General features: G+C 50.1%; 1 protein-coding gene across 4 annotated transcripts in view; it reads right to left on the reverse strand.

Moving 5' to 3' along the window:
- The window catches only part of XYLB (xylulokinase), a 61,508-nt gene that overhangs the window by 33,783 nt on the left and 3,365 nt on the right, over positions 1–24,360 (reverse strand). For 3 of the 4 annotated variants that reach the window (XM_080796891.1, XM_080796889.1, XM_080796892.1), the window contains exons 3-12: positions 17,448–17,517; positions 15,506–15,586; positions 12,767–12,853; positions 12,038–12,166; positions 11,210–11,275; positions 9,812–9,884; positions 7,489–7,607; positions 3,876–3,957; positions 815–855; positions 117–232 (exon numbers count right to left, since the gene is read on the reverse strand). In XM_080796891.1, the coding sequence (XP_080653017.1) occupies positions 117–232; positions 815–855; positions 3,876–3,957; positions 7,489–7,607; positions 9,812–9,884; positions 11,210–11,275; positions 12,038–12,166; positions 12,767–12,853; positions 15,506–15,586; positions 17,448–17,517 (864 nt within the window). The remainder of the gene's footprint in view (positions 1–116; positions 233–814; positions 856–3,875; positions 3,958–7,488; positions 7,608–9,811; positions 9,885–11,209; positions 11,276–12,037; positions 12,167–12,766; positions 12,854–15,505; positions 15,587–17,447; positions 17,518–24,360) is intronic. The other variant, XM_080796890.1, reaches the window with a different exon arrangement.

Raw genomic sequence — 24,360 nt, forward strand, 5'->3', positions numbered from 1 at the left:
CTCTGCTGTCAGAAAAACCCAGTGAGTCCCAGGGTCTCAGCTGCCACAAGAGCCTGCTAAGAAGAGCTTGAGGGCTCCAGATAGTGCCAGACGTGCCCACTGCCCACCAAGCCTACCACAGGAGTGCCATATAGTGCTGGGCATCAACCGGGTTGCAGAAGACGTGCCCTTCCAGGGCGGGCATGGGCTCCTGGAGCCAGAGAAATAGGGTGTCGCTGGTGCCCAGGCTGACCTGGGAAGAAATAGCCAGAGATGAGGCACCTCTGCCCCACTCCACCAGCCCCGACGCCCCATCATTTCACTCCTCATGCCGCAGACCTCAGAGTAAACGCCACTTCCTCAGAGAAACCTCTGCTGACCCTCCCACACCAGATGAACCAATTAGCAACCAGATTTAGGCTCTCATGGAAACTGTGGGCCCATTTTCTAGAACTTACCACAATTGTATCTAACTGTTTGGGTGACAACTGGTTCCCAGATGACTTTCCCACTAGACCCAGAAGGGCACAGGTTCTGTTTTCTTTATTCATCTGGAGAGCCCACAGTCCTCCACTCCAATGCCTGACCCTTCTGCCACTGTACCCACCAAGACTGGCCAACAAGGGGACCTGCGTACCGGGCAAAGGCCATGACCTTCTAAGAGAGGAGATATGAGCAGGTTCTGGGGCCTGGGTCTTCCTATCCCCTCCCTCAGCTGCCTTTTGGGACCACCAGACCCTCTAACAGGCAGTAAAGATGCTGCTGGGACCCTTGTCCCCCAGGGCAGAGAGAGCGGGCTTTGCTTATGGGTGAGAGATGTGAGAAGTCGCCTTACCGCAATGTCACCTTCCTCCAGCTTCATGCCTGCCAGCGACGCTGAGAATGGGAGGGGAACCTCTGGTTAGCTGGAGGTCACACAGAGCCACAAAGCAAACCACAGTCACCCCCAGGTGGGAGCCAGCTCCGAACCTCCCGCCCCAAGCCACATGCCAGGGTAGAGGCAGGAACAGGATGAGCTGAGGGTTTGGGAGAGCCCAAGGGGAGGTCCCTGGTGTGAAAGGGTAGAGTCCCTGTAGTCAGGGCCTCTGATCTGAGCTGGGAAGCCTCTTCTAAAAGGGTCCAACTCCCCACCATCAGGTGCTCCCAAGAGTACAGAGAACCAAGGGGGCCGAGTCAAGACATCAGACACATGGCAGGGAAAGACAAAGGTGAGGCAGGAGTGTGAAGGGGCAGAATGTAAAGGGCAGTCTGTCCCCGAGACAGGAGGCCCAGAACAGCAGTCAGCATCTGCCGGGCTCACTGATGCACTCTGGAACTAAAAGAAGGTCTAGCATGGACTGGGGCTGGGGGCGGGGTGGGGGTGGGGGTGCTCACTAAATGTGACTGACTGAGCGAGTGAAGGAGAAACGTGGGAGAGACATGTGTCCTCCACCCCCCCTGCCATGTGTGTCAGAGCCTTGGATCCAGGAGCCCTATCTCGGAGAACTTAGCCTGTAGGGATGAGGGACAGGACAGGGTGTGCTCATTGTCACTGTTTGCACTGCCCGAGCACAGAAGCCCCACCGACCTCCACCACAGGGGACTAGGGAAATAACTGTGGGACCACTGGGCCCCAGGCAACCGTTGAAATGATGCTGCCCACTAAAACAAAATATGTTTACTTATGAGCACAGAAAGAAATGTGGAAGGATAGCCATCAAAATTTTAACTGTGGTTATCTCTGGGTTAAGAGATTATGGATGATTTTTACATCCTTCCTTTGGTTTGTCGGTATTTAACAATTTTTTTTCCTGCAGTGAAGAGGTATCCCTTGTGAGTAAGACAAAGAGCATGAGCCTGGTTAGTCTGCTTGCTCATTACTGCTGTTGTTTTAACGAAGAAGCAACTAATGCATCATTTAAAACAGCCGCACACTCAAGGTCACACTTCGGGAGGGACTGACTGAGGGCTACCTGCCTGGTGTTGCCAACCTTCAGCCTGAAACCGAGGTCCAAGAGGGAGGATTGGAAAGCTGCTTCTTTGTCATTCCTGCTCAGACAAAGCCAGGCGCTCACTTCAGTGGTTATAAAGGCCCATTCTTCCCCCTGACATTCTTCTAGTTGATAGAGGGGGTACAAGATTATACATTGCCTAATGAGACTCAACAAAGTTATTTTCATTCTGAAAGGAAAACAGACGTGGCCCACAGAAGTGGAGAACTTTCCTAAGTTGGTGTTCCTACACCAACTGTTCTTCTTTGAGGGAGGCTGGACCTCCCAGCTCTTAGGGATATGGAAATGGGGGCCAGGAGCACCAGAACCCACACACTGCAGCCTGGAGCCTCCCCTCAACCCCAGGGACAGCCTGGGCTTCATGCCTTGCCACTGTGGAAATCCGGCTTCCATCCACCAGCCTCCGCCTCCCCTCCACCTTCGGACCAGGAACACTGGGATCCCTTCTCCCAAACCTGCTCTGTTAGTTTCTGTGCTTGGCCAACAGGTCCCGCATGACCGTCTCCAGAAATGGCTCAGGGATGGAAAAGGCCCCTGTCTGGCTTCTGGGGTTCCCTCCAGATGCCAGAGCCAAGGCTGTCCCAGGAGGGAGGGGTCACACCCAGGACACTGATGTGGCCTCAAGTGTGGCGGGGACGAGCTCACCGTGCCCTCAGCTCCAGGCTGGAAGCACACCGAGGAACGCCATGAGCATTATTCTTAGTGACGCCTGGAACAACAGTAGCGACTTTGGTGCTTTTTCCTGATCACAAAAATATACAGAAACACTGCAGAAAATAGGGACTCTAATAATAATACTGATAAAGTAACTCTCGCTGTTAAGAATGAATTTTAACAAGGACCATCCGCTCTATTTTGAGGCATACAACTCCCAGACATATGCGTCTCTATTTATTTTGGATGCTCCTGTCCTGCTTGTCTACACAGCCAACAATAGGAAAGTACAGGGAGGCTGGTGGGTGATGAAACCGGGAGGAGGGCTGAAGGCAGAAAAAAAACTGAAAAGAAATGTGTTTAAAAGGAGAGCAAAGCATAAGAAATAGGGAGCCACACTCCCTGACCACAGAGAGAAGCAGGAGAGGCTCTAAGAAGGAAGTGAGCCTCCCTAGGACAGCAAACCCTGGCCCCACCTGTGCAGCAGCCCAGGTCCTCTACTACGTACTTTACATTGACCTTCTAAGAGCAAGAGCTGAGGATGCCGATTTGGGGAAAAAATGGAGGACGCTCAGTTAAATTTGAATTTCAGAGAGACATACTTTGGGCCATACTTAAATTAAGACATCATTTCTTACGTGAAATTCAAATATTGCATGGGATGCACTTACTACACTAATTATTCATCATTCCTCTGAAATTCAAGGCACACTGGGTGTCCTTGTATCTGTATTTGCATTTGCCTGGCAACCCGAATTTGGTGGCTCTCTAGGAAAAGGGCTGCAGGGGTGGGGCTGAGGCACCACCATCATATGGCACAGTGCGGCCACCTGCCCTTTCTTCAGAGTCCTGATGACTCTTCCTGGAGCAGCTGGGGGAAGGACAAGGTGTTTGGATGAAGAGTACTTCACACCTATAGATCAAATGACGCGAAGGAGATACAAAACCAAGTCCTAGAGGAAGGGCTGGAGAACTGAGAAGATCAGCTTGGAACAGAAAAGGCAGTTAGGGAGGGGTGGGCGTGACCGCCTGCCTTAACTGCTGCTCATTCACACCGGAGCGGGGAGGCAGAGGACAGAGTCAGAGCCAAGGTAGGGCAGTACAAGGAGTCAGATTTCAGGCCAGCAGTGTGGCAGGCAGCCAGGGAGGAAGGGGCCTGCCACAGAAGGGTTTCCAGAGGCTGGCATTCTCAAATGTCCAGCATGGACCAAGTCAGGCTACTTGGAGAGTGAAATCCTCCAAGTTACTCACCAGGATTGTCCCCAGTGAAGGCCACCACTTTGCATCCTGGAGAAAATCCATAGCGCTGGACAAAGTAGGAGGAAATGGCTCCCTGAGGAGGAAAAGCAAGCATGCCCCACTGAGGTAAATCTGACCTACTCTGCATAGCCCTCCAAGCCTCAGGTCGCCAGGCCTGCAGGCACATCATTCCCTGTCCCAAACCAGGGATGTCCCTCCCATTCACGAGAAGCTGGAGGAGCCCAGCCCAGGCTTGGAACCACAAATATTAAGTCACCCCCACCTTGAACACCACTAGATTTTGAGAGGTGGCTAGAACAAACCAATCCCCAGTGTGTACTTATTTTGTAAGTTCCAAATTCTGAGACAGCACTAGTGGTAAATAAATAAGGGGAGGGTGCTTGGGTGGCTCAGTAGGTTAAGCGTCTGCCTCCGTCTCAGGTGGTCCTCGGATGGAATCCCGCATTGGGCTACCCAACCCCCCCGCACCCCCCCCCCAGTAGGAAGTCTGCTTCTCCCTCTACCCCTCCCCCCTGCTCATGATCTCTCAAATAAATAAATAAAATTAATTTTAAAAATTTTAAAATAAATAACAAGAGGACACACAGGAAGAAAATTCATGGAAGAAGAGAAGGCCCCACACCCTTGCTCTATCAGCCCAGCAATCTGATTAACCAAACACACAAGTGCACAGGTCAAGTTTCTAAGGAAAATAAACCAAAAACAGCAGTGTGGGGAGGGAACACCCCTGGGGAAACATGGCCTCCAGTTCTCCTCCCAGGGTAGCTGTGGGACCAGACAGCAGTGACCCCTCTGGACAGACTCTAGTCTTTAGAGAGCATAGCTATAAAAGAAAAACATTTTTTCCCCTTTCCCTGACTTTACCGAAGCTCCAAAAGTTTAAAAGGAATAATGGGCCATCCTGGTGTCTAGAAAGAAAATTTTGCTCCATTAAGGGGGAGGTATGTGATATGGTGAGTGCTGTGAAATGTGTAAGCCTGACGATTCACAGACCTGTACCCCTGGGGCAAATAATACATTATATGTTAATAAAAATAATTAATTAAAAAATAAAAAAAAAAAAGAAAATTTTGCTCCTTCCAGGAAAAAAATCGGATTTACAGCAGAATAAGCTATCTCCCAGAAGAGAAATGTGTTGGCCCGGGTTGCCTGAGGAAACAGAGCCCGACACAGGGTTCGTGTGCAGGTGGCTTATTTGGGGGAAGCAATCCCAGGAAATGAGAGGGGAACTGGGGAGGTGGGAGAGCCCATCCAAAGGTACACTGTCATGCTGGTCCTCACTGTGGGCAATGTCCAAGGAGCTGTGCGTGAAGGATGCCGGGGCTGTCCCCCTGGGGTATTAACTCCCCGGACCTCCAGGTTTGCAGGGCACAAACATGGGAGTCACAGAAGCCCCGGGCAGAAGGTGAGAGAAATGAGATGCAGCTGGGGCAGGATGCTGCCGGGTGACACCTGCACAAAGCCACGGCTGCTGGAAAAATAACTGGGTGAGAAGGCCGCAAGCTGGGGCTGCAGAAGCGTCGGATACCATATATCCCAAACCCGTTCCTGCCGGAAATGAGGAAGCTGTACGGGCACTGCCTGCAGAAGGGATGCTGGGAAACATGGATTCGGCTTGTTTCCCCCCATCACGTGGGTACGTATGTACAAATGAAAAGACCCTTTCAGAGTCAGTTCTTTTCCATTCCTCAAGCTGCCGGTCTGTGCACAGGCCCCCTCCTGGAGGCATGTGTTCCTGGCATAAGGCAAACAAAGCCCGCAGCCACGGACGGAACACTGCTCTCCGTCTCACACAAAACCCAAAGCCATGCATGGAATACCAATCCCAGACGCTCGGCCAGTTCCTGCTGGCCCTTCCTTATTCTTTCCACTGGGCTTCAGCAGGCCTGGGTCCTGAACTGTCCTCTTCCAAGGCAAGGGACACTCCTCTCTCAGCTCTGTACATCGGAGTCAATCTCAGAAGAGTGGCTGGGACTCGGAACAGGCAGCACGAGCGGGCTTCAGGGACCTTCTGCTTCCTTCCCACCGACACTCAGAAACACCGAGAATTCTCGCTCTTCTGAATGTGTGGCGTGTGCTCCCACCAAAGGGCCTCTAAGGCAGGGCCCAGTCTCCCTCTATTCCATTCTCTCCACAGAGCAGCCACAAACGTAGTAAACTAGGGGACACCAGTGTCTATGCTGAATGGGGATTCCGCGCTAACGGTTAAATGTTCTAAACTGCACTATCTTGCCTTTTTGCTGTGGAGCAGAGCTCTTTATATACTTTAGATACTAACTCCTTGTCACATATATGATTTTTAAATATTTTCTCCCATTTCATAGGTTGCCTTTTTGTTTTATTGATGGTTTCCCTTGCTGTGCAGAAGCTTTTAAGTTTGATGAAGTCCCACTTAATTTTTGCTTTTCTCGCCTTTGCTTTTGGTGTCAAATCCAAAAAATTGTCACTAACACCTGTTTTCTTCTAGTAGTTTTTATGGTTTCAGGTCTTACATTCAAGTCTTTAATCCATTTTCAGTTAATTTTTGTGTACAGTGTAAGACAGGGGTCCAGTTTCATTCTTTTGCACGCGGCTGCCGTAAATGTTTTTAATATTACCCTTGGGACCAGACACTATCTTAAACACTTTATCTGTTTTTATTCTTTTTTAAATTTTTAAAAAGATTTTATTTATTTATTTGACAGAGAGAGAGAGAGAGATCACAAGCAGGCAGAGAGGCAGGCAAAAGGAGGGGCAAGCAGACTTCCTGCTGAGCAGAGAGACCGATGCGGAGCTCGATCCCAGGACCACGGCGGAGGCTTAATCCACTGAGCCACCCAGGCACCCCTCTTTTTTAATTTTTTAAAGATTTTATTTGTGAGTGATCTTTCCACCCAGAGTGGGGCTCAAACTCACAACCCCTAGATCGAGAGATGCATGCTCTAACTGAGCTAGGCAGGCACCCCATCTTAAGAGCTTTAAATGCATTAACTCATTTATTCTGCACAAGTCCGCATGACACAGAAAGTATCATTATTCCCACTGTTTCAGGAATAATGGAAATGATGGGGAAACCGAGGCACAGATTAAAGTCACAGAACCGGTGAGCAGCCAAGGCAGGGATCCAGCCTGGGCAGTCTGGCGCACTGCCTGCGTTCTCCCTCAGCTTGTTCATATTTCTATTTTCTCCAGACTGCCCGTTTTAAGCTTCAGAGGTGGTACCTAGCCCTAGAATGTCAGCATTCTGTGTACTTTTTCCTAAAGTTCACAATCACCCACCACTTATACCTTTTACTTTGCTTCCCGTTCTAATAAATTTCTAGTGGAATTTTCCCAGGTCCCCTACCTCACACCTCGCTGCCACGAGGCAGTCATCTGTATGCACACTTGAGTCCCTGCTAAACGCAAGGCACTGATCCAGACATTTGGCTTTGATGTACATCAAATACTTCCCTTACACTAGCCTGAAAATCCCACGTGTGTATGCCCGTGTGTAAAGAAATGAATGAGGGTGACTCTGTGTGCGCGTGTGTGCGTGCATGCAGGCGTGCGTGTGTATTCTGCACTGCTTGCCCCAGTAGCTGCCCACTCGGAAATGAGCCATGTCACCCGCACGGGGACCTACCACCACAGAGCACGATGGTACAGGTGAGCCAAGCTTCTCCTCTAAATGAGGGGCACAGGCATGAAGGCAGACCTGCGACCAGACTTTGTCCTGAATCTGCAACAAATTCATTCCAGAACCTAAGGAATGAAGGAAATGAGAAACAGAAACATCTTTGCAAAGGACCTGTGGTGAACACATGCCCATCTGGCGGAAAGCCGATCGAGTTCTTGCCACAAAATTGTACCTGGAGCTCTTTCCCAACGGAATGCATGCAGTGTGCCTGGGTCATTAGGCAACTAGAGAGCTGGAGAACCAGAGGTCAGCAGGGGCCTTGGAAACACACAGCCCCACCACCTCCTCCAAATATTCCTCATGTCAGCCTAGGAATCTGTGGTCCTAAGACCCGGCACTACGCTGCTGAGGAACTGTTCTCCATGTCCCCTGGGGCTCGAGGGGTCTGCGCAGAGGTGGCCCTCTGCCGATGTGGGTCAGCTCTCAGGCTTCCCTAGTCACCTCTAACTTTTCAAGGACATCACAGGGATCAGCTCCCGAAGTCTGTCTGAAAACAATCTACGTCTCCCAAGGCTTTCCTGAGGACAGCAAAGGGGAGAGAAGCCAGAGCAGAGAAGGGCTCTTCTCTTCCTCCTCCACTGGGCCCAGGTGGAGGCAGACAGCCATTGGCAGGGACCCAAGCGAGGAGGTGAGACGCCTGGTAAATCAGGGAGTGACTTCTCGGGGCAGTGAGGAGAGTGGAGCCGAGGGCCCAGCGAGGCTGTAACCCGAACTTTGGAACACCGATGGGAGCAGGGCTGTGACTTTTCCCAGCAGCACGTAACCACCCCAGGGTGGGGATGGCGAAGACGGGTGGATGTGGGCTATTCCAGGTTCAGCGTTCTGCTGGCCTGACTTGTGTGCAGCTACCTGTGGGAACTCTTTCTTCCCCAGATTGTGAGTGAAGCTCGGGGATCACCTCTTTGACACCTTACTTTCTCTCCCTGAACGCTAGAATAGTATGTGGCCAACAACAGCACTCCGACAACTCCAGCTGGATTCCAGGGGGCTCTGAGCCTTCCGAGACTCCTCTGAAGTCACGAGCGTCAGTCCGGGCTCTCGCTCTGCACTCTGCTTCCTTCTGCTGTTTGGCCTTGTAGCGTGGCCTCACACAAAAGTACCTTCGGCAGCCTCCTCCCAGCTCTCCTTCCTCACTGGCATCACTTAGATTAATTTTTGGCAAGGCACTGACTCCAGAAACTCACCACTCCCTTGAGTTCCCCAAATGTGAACACAACTTCAAGAAACAACACCTTGTGGGAGCCAGGCTCCAAGTGGCCTATGCCCACCCTGAGCCCTGGTGTTCCCACTTAGTGAGGTCCCTGCCTTCCCGCACCTGGGGTAGGTCTGTGCGACCAGCAGGGTGAGCAGGAAGGGATGGCACATCACTTCCACGGTTAAGGTGTAGAGATTCTGCGGCTTCTGCTTGGCCACCCTTTTGTCTCATCCCTCGCTCAGGCAGGGGTGGCGGTGGCGGGGGGGAGGATCCAGCTCCACTGTCACTGGTGTCCTACGGGAGGCCCATGTGGTGAGGAAGTGAGGCCTCTGGCTAAGAGGTTTGGGGCTCTGGAAATGGATCCTCCAGCCCTATTCAAGCTTTTCGATGGCAGGTCCTGGCTGCCAGCTTGAACACCACCTCATGAGAGCTCCTGAGCCAGGCCCACCCAGCTCACCGGCTCCCAGACTACGGACCTGCAGAAATCCTGTGAGATAATAAACACCTGCAGTCAGGGGGCCTGGGTGGCTTGGTCGGTGAAGTGTCTGCCTTCAGCTCAGGTCACGATCTCAGGGTCCTGGGATCAAATCTGGCAACAGGTTCCCTGCTCAGTGGGGAGCCTGGTTCTCCCTCTGCTTGTGCTCTCCCTCCCTCTCTCTCTCAAATAAATAAAATATTAAAAAATAAAGTTCTTACTTGGGGCACCTGGGTGGCTCAGTGGATTAAAGCCTCTGCCTTCAGCTCGGGTCATGATCCCAGGGTCCTGGGATTGAGCCCCACATCGGGCTCTCTGCTCAGCAGGGAGCCTGCTTCCCCCCTCTCTCTGCCTACCTCTCTGCCTACTTGTGATCTCTCTCTCTCTCTGTCAAATAAATAAATAAAATCTTTAAAAAAAAAAAGTTCCTATTCTGCTAAGCATTGGGGTCATTCATTACACAGCAAAAGATAACTAACTCACTGCCTTCATAGCAAAAGATGACAGGGCTAAAAGTCTGCCCTGCCCACACCGCCCACAGGCGCACAGGTCCACCCACACACTGAACAGGCACACCCCCCAGGACTCTGAAGGCTTACCGTCACTGTAGTCGATAGGGGCGTAAGACCCAAGGAACAGGGAAGCAGCAAAACTACTAACCAAAGAAATTCTCTGTGAAAGAGAGAGAGGCAGTGAGATAGGCCTCATACCATAAGCAACTGAATACTTTGATACCCACCACCTGAGAAGAGTTTTAAATCGGGGAGGGAAGGGGAAACGAGGAGCGAGATGGCCCAGTAATGGCGGTGAGAGAGTATCCTGGCGACAGGACCGTTGGCATATGTATCTGGAACACCAAGAACTGAGTCCTTGGGGGAGCGCCTCACTCTGCAGTGTCTGACAGGCCAGAGAACCATCCAGTCCAGCAAAGAGGAAGAGCAACAGGCCTATGGAAAAGCCGTGCTCAGGAAGTGGCCCTTCCGCCGGGCGTCCAACAAGCCTGATTTCCTTTCTCTGTTTCTGTGGTCTTTATATCTAGTCACAAGGGAAGTGGGATGCGCGGCCACAGGATTCGGAACCAACAAAGTCACTCTTGGAGATTCAGAATAAGTGTGAATGGAAGTCGGCCCCTCAGAAGCCACAAACCCCAGGCATGAGCCAGAGGAATGGATAACGGACTTCAAACATCCCCCAGGGTCCGTGCTTCCAGGCGGCAATCACAGCAGAGAATGCCAACACCTCCTGTTCCCGCTCAGGCCACCTTTGTTCTACACAGAGAATGTGGAGAGGGCTTTTCGTCTCTGCCCTCCCCTCCCCAAGAATCTACACAGCTAACGCTGCAGAGAAACCTGGAACCTTGAGTCGTCACGTAATAAACGGGATATTGTTAACTTCCAAGATTAAAAAGGCACTTTGGTTTAATATACACCGATCATTTTCTAATGATGCAGAGATGAAAATCACTAGCCAAGGTATGGAACTACTTCCCAGGCGGCATTAAGTGCTGCCTTCCACTGCCTGTGGATCGAAGAACGAATCTGAGCTCCCGGGACACAGGCTCTGACGGAAGGGACACAGCTGCAGCCACATGGGTCCAGCTTTCTCCATTTCCAAAGAAAACATCAAGCCCGCGCCAACTGAGTGCCCGGTAGCCATCCTGCACTAAGCAGGCAGGAAACTGAGGGGCACCTGGATCTCCTACTCAGGGGGCCCCAGGAAGACACCAGTCCCCAGGGCTCCCACCCTGCCCTTGACCTCTGCCCCTGACCTCCACCCCGCTGGTCAGGAGAGGCCCTGATTTTTCTTTCCCATGATTCCCTTTTCCCCTCCTCTTTGGAGATGGCTTACCAGTGAGAAATAAGCAAACTGAATATACACCATTTCTAATGTCTGCTAATCAATGTTTTTGGCCAATGAACATGAGATCTATTTATGCTAAAGGTAGTTATAAAAGAAATTCAACTATGACTTAAATCAAATAGGAACATTTAACCAACCTCTGTGTGTGCGTAGGCCTCGGGATTCTGCTGGTAAATCTTTGCAATCTGGTTTCCTGTAAAACGCTGGAAAAAGAGCGCAAATTCTTAAAAACCCAAATCCTATGTGCAGTGATCATCTCCACAAAGTGAGGTCGCCGTAGCATGCTCTGGATATGAGTTAGTATCATGAACGCTTTACAAAGGCCTCAAACCTAGAAACGTTTGCTGCACACCCATACTGAAAAAGCCTTACTCTCCCCCCCACCCCCCACCACAGGGACTGTGCTGACCAAGGGCCCTGTGCAGGAGATGAGGCTATGTTCCCTACCCCCAATCATGAGCCAAACTGGGCTAGCCAGAGCCAGCTCCAGGTACAGGGGCTGAAGCCAGCAGGAAAGAGGCATTCCTTTTATTTATTCATTCCTCTTTTACTTTTCCAGGAGCTGTACTAAACACCTTGCATACACTGACTCCCTTGGGCTTCAAAACTGTCCCAAGCACGAGTGCTATTTTTATCCCCAGGTTAGAGGCTGAAGTGGAAGTGCCATCATCACCCTGCAGAGAGCACGGCCATGAGCCCACCTCGGTCCCCTGCTGGGCAACAGGAGGCCCGCCCTTGCCTGTGGGCAGCAGAGGGAGGCAGGACAGCCTTGGGCAGAACCAGGGGCCAGAGTGCCCAATCCTGGCTTTGCAGGGGCGATACCCACAGGGCCTCATGGGAGCCCCACTGGGGCAGGTCACCAGCTGTGTCCTTCCAGACACCCAGGGACAAGGGGCCAGAACCAGCAACAGGACCGTCCTCCCAGGACCAACCCTGGCCCCCAGCCCCAGGCAGGCACTGCGTACCTCATAGGCTCGGGAGCCGGTGAGGCAGCTGAGAGCCTGCGCCCCGCCCACGGCGGCCTCCAGCCGGCGGCACTGAACTGTGGTGCTGGAGTCCATCCACACTGGGCTGTCCCTGATGGAGAAACACGCCTGGAAAGGAGGAACAAAGGCACAGGCTTGAACTCTGCCTGCTGACTCTGGAAGCCGCCCCGGCACCGGCGGTTCCACTGCCTATCACAGCAGGTGCGGTCACCTCCCCACCGGATGTGACCTTGGGAGACCAGTGGTTAAGCCCTTCCTGCGCAAACCTCGGCCTGGCCCAGTGGTGTCTCTCCCCGGAAAGCTCAAGGTAGAAGGTTCTGAGGCAGACACCTGAGCACCACTAGCGATACTGGAGATAAGCAGGGGAGGGCCAGAGCTGCCGCAAAGTGCCATTTCCCAGGGGCGTTTGTGGCGGGGAACCATGGAGATGACAGAGCCTGCCTTCCCAGCACCACCCAGAGGCATCACGCGCCAAGGTGAGCTCTCTGAGGGGTAAACGAGCCGGAGCCATGCCTAGCAGGAAGGGACCCGAGACGAGGGCTGTCAGCACCTGACCCTCCATCCGGACACCAGCTGTACCCAGCAGGAGGCAGGGCAGACCCTGTTTACCGCACTACTGCCTGAGCCAAGTTCCCATGCCCTTGACAATGCACAAAAGCCCCAGACTTCAGGGCCCACAGGGGCTTGGGCCCTTCTTCCCACGGTTACCTGGAGCTGCTTATGTAACAGGAGGTCTGGTGACAGGCTTGTCAGCACGCGGCTGGCCCCAGCCTTCCAGTATACACTTCCATGTTGCTGTCAAGGGAAAACCCAAGCACATGCTCACATGGCCACACACTGGGATCACCTCCCAGAGTCCAGACCACACCCCAAAGAACTGGCTCCAAGCCTGGCCCTGCCACTTCTTACAGAATTCACCCTTTCTGAGACTTGGTTTTCAGCTCTAGAAAATGAGAACTCTGCCCTGTCCCCCTCAAAACTTACAGGAAAGGTCCAAGAAAGAATTAGTGGTTTGGATTTTGGTATCCTCGTAAAATTGTATTGTAAAAACATATTGCTCACAATAGTACCTAAAATTCATTCCTTTATTCAGTTACCCGTTCAGTTACACTCAACGAACATTTACGGAGCACCTAGATCATGCCGGGCAACGGGATGGATGAATAGAATAGTACTGTCCTTGGGGTGCCTGGGTGGCTCAGTTGGTTAGGCAACTGCCTTCGGCTCAGGTCATGATCCCAGGGTCCTGGGATCGAGCCCCGTGTTGGGCTCCTTGCTTGGCAGGGAGCCTGCTTCTCCCTCTCCCTCTGCCTCTGCTCTGCCTGCTTGTGCTCTCTCTCACTCTCTGTCAAATAAGTGAATAAAATTAAAAAAACAAAAAAAGAATAGTACTGTCCTTATTCTCTACGATGTGGTCGGTGAGTCAGGGAGGAAGACACAAACACACAATTACAAAACCCTGTGGATGTGCAGTGGCAGGGCAGTGGGGACACAGAGGAGGGCCATTGAACGAGCTGGCAGAAGGGGCCCTGTTTAGTAGGAAAGGAGCTGGAGCTGAGCGCATGGGTGCTCCATGCAGAGAGCAGGCATGGCTGAGAGAGGCTGGCAGGTGCAGGGAGCAGTGGCACCTGACACAGTGGGCTGAGTCTTCGGCAGGAGGGTGGTGTGGGGGCTTGGCGGGGAGGTGGCAGCCTGAGCGCCAAGGCCTGGAGGTGGGGGGTTATCTCGGAGGTGTGGGAACTCTGGGTTAGCAAGGGAGTGCCACGGCCAGGGCTGAGTGTATGAAAGGGTTTAGGAGTCACGGGGAAGGTACCTGGGAGGCACGGAGGCCCAAGGAGAGGCCCAGAGAAAAACCGTAGATATTCGGCCTGGAGCAAGAGAGGCAGGATTGGAGAGGAGGTGGGAGATTCAAGAGTCATGTAACAAATGAACAGGGCACGGAGACCCCTTGGACAGTCAAGGATGACAGGTGGGTTGTGGTCCTGGGGTAAGCTGGAGGTGTTCTTGGGGACACCTGGCATGGGATCAGGGGATGCCCAGGAGGACAGTGTATCCCAGCTTGTGGTTCAGATTAGAGAGGTGGGCAAGATCTCCCGGGGAATCTGTCGAGCAAGGACAGGAGCGTTAAATTCCTGTTAGGCTGGAGGGTAGAGGAGAAGAGGTGGCTCAGAAAAATCTGTAAGCACTCTCTCACAAGGATGTGAAAGCAGGCTAATCCACCATGGAGCAAAGTGATTCAGAGGGTAAGACTCAGCTTGGGTCCTGACTCCTCCACCAGGCAGCTGTGTGACCTTGGGTAAGTGGCATCGCCCCTCTGCGCCTCAGTGCCCTCAGGTAAATGGCAATGATACTAAAGGTAGTAGCTAAAACTTACATGAAGTTTTTATGCACTAAGTATTTCACATTCACATTGAAACTCAGGCAGAGGAGGACAGGAAGCACCAGAAAGTTCGATGACATGCCCCGGTCACTGCTTTTAAATGGCGAGCCTGGGGACGGAGCCGGGCAGCAGACCCAGTGCTCCCGTGCTAACCACATCCTGACACTGCCTCCTAAAACACTGTAACAATTAGGTTAAATCGTCTAAGTAAGAGGCACCTGGGTGGCTCAGACGGTTAAGTAGCGGACTCTTGGTTTCGGCTCAGGTCATGACCTCAGGGTTGTGAGCCCCACATCGGGCTCCACGCTGAGCACCGAGTCTGCTTGAAATTCTCTCTCCCTCTCTCTCTACTGCTCCCCCTTTCATGCTCTCTCTCTCTTTCTTAAAAAGACAAAAAGATGGGCGCCTGGGTGGCTCAGTGGGTTGAAGCCTCTGCCTTCGGCTCGGGTCGTGATCTCGGGGTCCTGGGATCGAGTCCCACATCAGGCTCTCTGCTCAGCGGGGAGCCTGCTTCCTCCTCTCTCTGCTTGCCTCTCTGCCTGCTTGTGATCTGTCTCTGTCAAAGAAATAAATAAAAAATCTTAAAAAAAAAAAAAAGACAAAAAGACAGTCTATGTAAAATGCTCAGCGCAGCACCTGGCCCGCACTAAGTGCTCAGTTGGTGTGTTTTGTTGTTATTTTTACAAATATTGCTACTACTAAAACTGCTCTCATTAGAAGTCGAATGTTTGACTTTGTCTCTACTTCCAGGAAATGGAAAAGCAATGCCAGTGCTCCCAGGCAGGCATCATCAAAGCATGCCAAATGCTTCTTCTACCCCAATCAACGACCTCTATCTGGTTCTTCCTCACCCGGGGTCCTGTTCTGGATAATGCTGCACATTTCTAGCCACCTCCGATCCTTCGCAAGAAGGCACGCTCTACATCCTCCAAGGTAGCAGAGCGGCAGGGCTCTACCAACAATAGAAAGCATGCAGCGACTCTCGGGGGCAGCATTCCCTCCAGGGGAGCCCCGCACCCCTTCCCAACGGCCGCCCACACGCCACAGGAGGGCTGCTACAGACAAACCTGACCCGCCCCAGACAGGGCGAGAACTTGAGAGAAGTCGAAGCCCGAAGCCTTCATCCTCTCCAAGATGATATCCAGAGCCTGAAAGACAAACAGAGCCCACCGCGACTGTCCAGAACCACCGAGTCACACAAACCCATGGGCCTTAGCCCTGAAACCCTAGTGCTTGCCCTTATCCCAAAGACGCAAGAGAGCTGATCGCTTAGAATGGATAAGGCCTGGAATAATTCATTAAAGTCGGCACCAATCAAATAAAAAGGTGAACCACAGTAAAAATAGCTTAAATAGATGGAGTCAGAAACCACGGGTCCCTCAAATTCTGCTTCTCCAATCTGGGACTCCTAAGCACTCAGGAAGAGCAAAAACAAGGTGGATCAAATTGTGGTTTCTTAGGACGCCTGGGTGGCTCAGTGGGTTAAGTGGCTGCCTTCGGCTCAGGTCATGATCCCAGCGTCCTGGGATCGAGTCCCACATCGGGCTCCTTGCTCAGTGGGGAGCCTGCTTCTCCCTCTGCCTCTGCCTGCCTCTCTGTCTGCCTGTGCTCGCTCTCTCCCTCTCTGACAAATAAATAAATAAAATCTTTTAAAAAAAATTGTGGTTTCTTTTATTTGCATTTCCAACCTCTGAACTACTAGTGTGATTTCACTGCAACAGAGAGGTGAAGAGCAAAGTAGACAGCCCCCATCGGAGGGACAGGGGACCAGGCCTAGACTCTGTGTCCAGGAGCACCAGACTGGAAAGGGAAGGCAGAGATGGCCATCGGTCCCAATCCCCATTCCACCCCCCACCATCTGGGTGCAATCTTCTTTCTTGCAAGACCCCAACTGTGGGATAGATGGTGCTGCCCAGCACAGCCTAATGCTCCCTAAGACTTCAGGGCAGGAATCAGAGAGTCACCCCAGGCTGTTTCCCTCGAGGGTAGAACAGCCACTGGAGCTTTGACCTGACTCCACCATCCCTACCCTCTGCTGGGAGGGCTCCTCTCGCAGCCCAGGTTGTGCCAACTGGGTCCTCCTGGCCAAACCTTGAGCAGGGGATGGGGTACAGCTGGACGGGGGACTGGCAAAGCTAGAACAGGTCCAATCCTGGGGGGCTGCTCACAGTGAGAAATCACGGGGCCCCACCCCCAAGTCTGGCTCTCTACCCATTGCTTATCACCTCAAGTTAAGGCCCCGATCTATCAAAGCCCCTGACATTATCACTGGGACCTCTAGACACGGACTCTTCCCTGTCACCCCACCACCCCTTGGTCTGGCTCAGCCTTAGGAAGTCCATTCTAGCTGGCCTGGCTGGTAGAAAGCTGTCCTTTACCCTAATCCTCCAGTATGAGTCAGTGTTAAGTTGATTAAAAAAAAAAAAATTTTTTTTTTAAAATTACAATAGTTATCTTAACAGAAAGAATTCAGTAGAGGGAATTGCTTAACCAGGTACCGGAGGACTGGACCAGCTTTGGCAGACACACTGAGTATTGCCTTTGGCTGGCTTCCAGTTTCAGGGTCTTGGGACCCCCAAGGCAGACTCAGCCCTATCATGCTGTTCCGTACTGACCATACCCCTGGTTCCACAGCTCCATGGGTCACCCATGTTCAGCAATAGGCAACTTCCTTTCCTGTCGGTCCTGAGCAGGCAGGCCTGGCCTGGGGTCCATCTGAGCCTGAACACTAAAACGCCGGTGCTGTGTCTACATCTCAGGGTTTGAGGGTTGGCCGGAGGGCCTCCCGCAGTGTCTGGCAAAGGTTTGGGAAAGGCGGTATTCTCAAGATGGCTACTTCCTGTCAGGGCCTGCCAGTGCTCTAGCCCCAGATCTGCTAGACCTTTCTGTGCCCTCTCGGCTCGGAAGTACTGACACCTGCTGGGGTGAGTCTAGCCCGAGGAGCCAGGCCGACTCCCTCTCCCAATGAGGACCTGGTCTCAACAAAGGGTCTGGGATCCCTCTGCTTACCTGGACCCACATCAGGACTGGAGAGGTCACTGTCAACCCATCCTCGTGAACGTGAACTCCACCCTGGGTCCTACAAGAACAAGAGAGAGTGCTGGGCAGGGCCTTGGGCAGAGACCCGGTGGGGACAGAAACGCCCCTTCCCCATCATCGGTGAGAACACTCTAAACTGAACGAGGCTGAACAATGAACGCTGGCAGGATGGAAAGAGGAGACCTAGGAAATCGCTCAGGGGTGGTAATTCTCAGAAGACGCCAGCAAAACTAAGCCTTCTAAATATGAGGGGCTTGCCCTGAAACGCAGGCATGGCACCACTTGGCGCTGTGGCCATGAGGGAACTAGAGGGTGCAGGGTTGGATTAAAACCCTCCCAAGCCCACTGGGTTTGGAGAGGTAGAAAGGATGTGCCACACAGAAGTGCTGTGTCTGCAGGAAACGTTCTTGGCCATCAGACCAGGGAGTCCTTGGATTGCAAGCCTGGAAAGTTGCCTGGACCCCTCTCCCTACCCTTGTCCCCCCATAAGAACCTCGTGCAAATAACTGATTTGACAAAATCCAACTCTTTCAATGATGCGTTTATCTTTATTTTTAAAGATTTTGTTTATTTACTTGAGAGAGAGAGAGAGCACAAAGGGATAGGGAGAAGCAGAAGCCCACTGAGCAATGAGCCTGATATAGGGCTCGATCGCAGGACCCTGAGATCATGACCTGAGCCGAAGGCAGACGCTTAACTGACTGTGCCACCCAGGCACCCCTCAAGGATGAGTTTAAAACAATAACAACAACAACAACAGGGAGCCTGAGTGACTCAGTCGGTTAAGCGTCTGCCTTCAGCTCAGGTCATGATCCCGGGGTTATCTGGGATCGAGTCCCACAAGTCCCTGCTTTACTGGAAGTCGGCTTCCCCTCTTGCCTCTCCTCCCACTCATTCTCTCAATCTCTCTCAATCAAATAAATAAATAAAATCTTTAACAAACAAACAGCTCAGAATCCATAGCTAGATGCTATGAGATAACCATGGGACCCAGAGAGTCTATTCCTAATTACCCAGCCAAGAGAAATGAAAGTAAAAGTTCCAAGGCAGGTTTGTACACAAGTTTCCACAGCAGCCTTATCTGTGGCAACAGAAAACTGGAGTCAGGGGCGCCTGGGGGGCTCAGTCGTTAAGTCTCTGCCTTTGGCTCAGGTCGTGATCCCAGGGTCCTGGGACTGAGCTCTGCATCAGGCTCCTTGCTCCGTGGGAAGTCTGCTTTTCCCTCTCCCACTCCCCCTGCTTGTGTTCCCTCTCTCGCTGAGTCTCTCTCTGTCAAATAAATGAAATCTTAAAAAAAAAAAAAAACCTGAAGTCAACTCAAGTGTCCCCAAGCAGGTGAATGGATAAATTGTGGTATGTATGTGTGTGTGTGTGTGTGATGGAGTACTACATGATGATGATAATAGTAATAATAATGAAGTGAACTACTGGGGCACCTGCGTGGCTCAGTCGGTTAAGCATCTGCCTTCCGCTCAGGTCACGATCCCAGGGTCCTGAGATCGAGTCCCACACTGGGCTCCTTGCTCGGTGGGGAGCCTGCTTCTTCCTCTGCCTGCTCTGCCTGTTCTGCCTGTAGCTCTCCGTGTTTCTGCTCTCTCTCTGACAAATAAATAAATAAAAATCTTAAAAAAAAAAAAAAAGTAAACTACTGATACACACACTGACAGAGATGAATCTCCAATGATCATGCTGAGTGAAGGAGGCCAGGCCCACAAGAGTCCATATACACATATGATGCCATGTGTATCACATGCCAGAAAGCACAAATCCACCTGTTGTGAAAAAGGAGGTCAGTGGTTTCCCAAGTTCAGCAGGGAGGAAAGGATAGAATACAAAGGGGCACAAAGAATCTTTTTGGAGCAATGTAGACATTCTGTATATCATAATTTTGGTGGCAATTTTCCAGCTATAGGTCTGCCTCTATCAAAATGCACTAGAGTGTACATTTTAATGGATGTCCTTTTTTTATACACAAATTATACTAAATAATACTGACATTTTTGAAAAGATACTATTAGGGAAAAGGTAAAAAAGAGAAGCAAACTTTCCAGAGACAATAAAAACCACCAGAAAAAAATGTTGCCTTTACAAAACACACGATAATTGCAACTAAACAGTCCGCATGTATTTAACAACTTAAATTTGGCAATTTCTGCTAGGAGGGAAGACTGGAGCTCCCCACACCTGCCAAAGCACCAGGCCCAAATGGTTTCACAGACAAGTGCTCTGAAACCTTTAAAAAACAAGTATTTCTAATAGTATTTAAATTGTTCCAGGGCACCTTGGAAATTTTCAATTTTTTGTGTGTGAAATAAATACAAAATCAACACCAAAACCTAACAAATACTGTACCAAAGTACAAGCAACAAAGAAAAAAAATAGATTAAATAGACAATTAAAATTTAAAACTTTTGTTTCAAAGGATCATCGAGAAAGTGAAAAGACAATGCTTTTTTCCCATTTCCCAGAAATGGGAAAAAAGTTTTGAAATCATATTGTCTGTTAAGAGATTTGTCTCCAGACTATCCAAAGAACTTTCAGAACTCAATAATAAAAAAACAACCAAGGCAGTCGAAAAATGGGCAAAGGATCCAAGTAGACATTTCTCCAAAAAGGATACACAAATGGGCAAACATATTCAACATCATTGGTCATTAGAAAGATGCAAATCACCACCATGAACCACCATTTCATGCCCCCTTAAACGGCTATAATCTGTAATTGGAAGAATAGTAAAAAACCAACATGGGCAAAAACTTGGAGAAATTGCAATCCTCCTATACCACTCATGGGAATATAAAATGGTACTGTTGCTTTGGAAAAGTCTGTTCATTCCACTCCTAGGTATATACCCAGTGGAAATGAGAACACATGTCCACACAAAAACTCATACACTAGATTAGTCGGCTCCGGCTGCCGTAACAATTACCACAGATGGAGTGGTCTAAACAGGCATTTATCTTGTCACGATTCTGGAGGCAAGAAGCCCACGATCAAGGTGCTGGCAACTTTGGTTTCTGGTGCAAGTGCTCTTCCTATGTGGAGAGGGCCATGTTCTTACCGTGTCCTCACATGGCCTTTCCTCTGTGCAGACTCAGGGAGGAGAAAGAGATCTTCCTCTTACCAGAACACCGGTCCTGTTGGATTAGAGCCCCATCCTCACCACCTAATTTCCCTGAGTTACCTCTCTACAGGCCCTATCACCAAATACAGCCACACTGGAGGTTAGGGCTTCAACAGGATTTCTCAGGGGACAGGAAGGGGGCACAACATAGCCTATAACATCCATGAATGTTCACAGCAGGATTGTTGATAAGAGCCAAAGATATCTGCATATCTCTGCTGGATATCTGGCAACTGATGCATGGATAAACAAAATGTAATAACTATACAATGGAACGTTACTGAGTATATTATAGAAAGGAATGAAGTACTCATAGCATACAACAGAAATTCTGGAAACATTATGGTAAGTGAAAGAAACTTGCCAAAAATTACCAGCCATTGCACAAATTCATTGATAGGAAATGTTCAGAATAGGCAAATCCGTCAAGACTGCTTGCCAGGGCTGGAGGAGGGGGTGTAAGCAGTGACTGCTAGTGGATACGGGGTTTCTTTTTTTGAGCAGATGAAAATGTTCTAAAACTAAATAGTGGAGACTATGACCCAGTTCTATGAGTATATTAAAAACCATGCAACTGTACATTTTAAAAGAGTGAATTTTTTGGTACATGAATTCTATCTCAATAGAGCATTAAAAAAAAAAAAGTGAGGGGAAGGGATGACCCTGTATTAGTTAATTTCCCTGGTTTTACACAGTTGAAGTTAGTTCCCACTCATGCAAAGCATCATCAGTGGAGTGCTGGGGACCAGGAATGTGGAGTGTGGGGCCGAGGGAGGGGGGCTCTCTGTTCCCTGCGGTTAATCAGGGACCCAGGAGGACAGGGGGCTCTTCTCATCTTCTAAGCGGTTTCCAAGGTGCCCTGGACACTCCCATCCAGCCACAGGACCCAGAAAGACACAGGGCAGAGGATCACAGCTGGGGTCGTATGTTCTGATAGAGAGCCCTGTTCACTTTCTCCCACGTTCTGCTGGTTAGGACTCATGTCACACGACCGACCAAAACTGCAAGGAAGGTGGGGGTGTGCCCAGGAGGAGAGGGAAAGAAGCCTGGTAGATCGCTGCTCAATCGCTATAGAAAAGTCCCCATTTACATTAGTAAAAAGATACAACAGTCAGAAAGAAGTTTAAAATGAAATAGAGGTACCACGTGGTTTTGCCTTGTTACAAACCACTTCATAGCTAAGTAACTTGAACCTACTAATCTCGTTTAGCTCATAATTCTGTGGGTCACTGGGCTGAGCTCGGCTGGGCTCCTTCTGTGTGTCGGCTAGCAGTAGCGAGAGGGCGAGAGGGCTCTGCCTCTGGGGGCCAGCTGCTGCTTCTCTTGGCTGGGGATACCGGGGTAACTTAGCCACGTGCCTCTCATTCTCCAGCAGGCTGGCCCGAGCTTGGTCACGTGGTGGCTGGGCAGGGTTCCAAGGATGAGAGCAGAAGTCAGCAAGGCCTTCTTGAGGCTTAGGTCTAGAACTGCACGATGTTACTTCCCTCACGTTCTACTGGTTAAAAATTCGCAGGTCAGGAAATGACTCCCATCTCTCCATGGAAGGAGCTACAAAGTCACTTTGCAAAGGGGCTGGGTATAGGGAGGGGTAGGGTAGAATGGTCCTTTCTGCAACATATCCATACGTCAAACCCGGACACCTGGGTGGCTCAGTTGGTTAAGCAACTGCCTTCGGCTCAGGTCAGGATCCTGGAGTCCCAGGATCTAGTCCCGCATCGGGCTCCCTGCTCAGCGGGGAGTCTGCTTCCCCCTCTCTCTCTGCCTGCCTCTCTGCCTACTTGTGATCTCTCTGTCAAATAAATAAATAAAATCTTAAAAAAAAAAAAAAAGAACAAGGGGGTGCCTGGGTGGCTCAGTCGTTAAGCATCTGACTTAGACTCAGGTCATGATCCCAGGGTCCTAGGGGAGAAAAAAAAAAAAAAAAAAATCCCTGCTCAGCGGGGGGCCTGATTCTCCCTGTGCCTGTCACTTCCCTTGCCTGTGCTTTCTCTGACAAATAAATAAATAAAATCTTAAAAAAAAAAACAAACAAGAATGTCCATGGACACTGTACAACAGTTAGAGGGGACAAACAATTCTATATATTAAATCATATTATAAAGCTGGAATATTAAAACACATTACTGGCTCATGAACAGACCCGACCCAACTAACGGAACAAAAGAAAAGACCCAAAAATCGACCTAACCATACACAGAAATTAGCATATAAAGCTGGCATCTCAAATCAGTGAGGTAAAGATGAGCTTCTAAAAATATGGTAGCAAGACAATTGGAGAGTCATCAGCAAAAAATTGGAGCTGGATCCAAATGTCATGCCATACACCTAGATAAACTTCAAATATTTTTATATAAGAAAACGGAAACCTTGCAAGAACTAGAAGAAAATGCAGGCAAATTGCCTCACAATCTCAGAATGGGGAAGGCCTTTCAAACTGTGACTCAAAATCTGGAAGCAATAGGAAAAGGCCGAGAAGTGCGGTAGCACAGGAAACACCCCCACCTCTAACCCGTGTTAGAAGAAAAGAAATACTAAAAATGAGAACACAGATCAATGAGAAATGAAAACAGGAAAGCAGTAGAGAAAAATCAACAAAACTGAAAGCTGACATTTCAAAAAGAGCATTAAACTGATAAGCCTCTAGCCAGGCTAACCAAGACAATAAGCAAGAAGACACAAATGATCAAGATCAGAAATGACAGAAGGGCCATCACTACTGATCCCACAGACACCGAAGGAAAATAAAGGAATATTATGAACAATTCTGTAGCCACAAATTTAAAAGCTTAAATAAAATGGACCAACCCTGGGCATCTGAGTGGCTCAGTCATTAAGTGTCTGCCTTTGGCTCGGGTCATGATCCTGGGGTCCTGGGATGGAGCCCCGCATCGGGCTCCCTGCTCCACAGGAAGCCTGTTTCCCTCTTCCACTCCCCTTGCTTGTGTTCCCTCTCTTGCTGTGTCTCTCTCTGTCCAATAAATAAAATCTTAAAAAAAAAAAAAAAAAGGAACAATCCATGAAAGACACAACTACCGAAAACTCAAACACACATAGTCTACAGTAATACAAACTACAAATGCACGATGGCTTCCAACCTCTGCTCAAAGTAGGCCTACGACATGAGCAGCAGTGAGTCATGCCAAAGAGCCAATAGGGAAGTGATATCTTTTTTTTTTTTTAAAGATTTTATTTTTAAGTAATCTCCACACCCAACAAGGGGCTCAAACTCACAACACTGAGATCGAGAGGGGCACGCTCTACCGACTGAGCCTGCCAGGTGCTCCAGAAGCGATATCTAAAACAGTTGTGGAGGGACACTTCCACCAGGGCCTCTCACACCTCAGAATCAACAAGTCCATAGCTATTATGGACTGAATTATATCCCCCCAAATTCATATGTTGAAGTCCTAATCCCTAGTACCTGCGAATGTGACTGTGTTTGGAGAAAGAGCCTTGAGAAAGGCAATTAACTTACAATGATGTTATCAGGGTACACCCTAATCCTGTATGACTGGTGTGCTTATAAAAGTAGACTAGGATACAATACAGTGGAGGCACCAGGGATGCAGGGGCAGAGGATGACCGTGTGACAGGCAGCAAGAAGGCAGCCATCTGCAAATGAAGGAGAGAGGCCTCTCAGAGGAAACTGACCCTACGAGCACCTTGACCTAGAACTTCCAGGCTCAGAACTATAGGAAAATAAGTTTCTGCTGTTTGAGACACCCAGTCTGTGGTATTTTTTTCTGGCAAACTAATACA

The sequence above is a fragment of the Martes martes genome (genome assembly GCF_963455335.1).
Source record: "Martes martes genome assembly, chromosome: 1".
NCBI lineage: Eukaryota > Metazoa > Chordata > Mammalia > Carnivora > Mustelidae > Martes > Martes martes.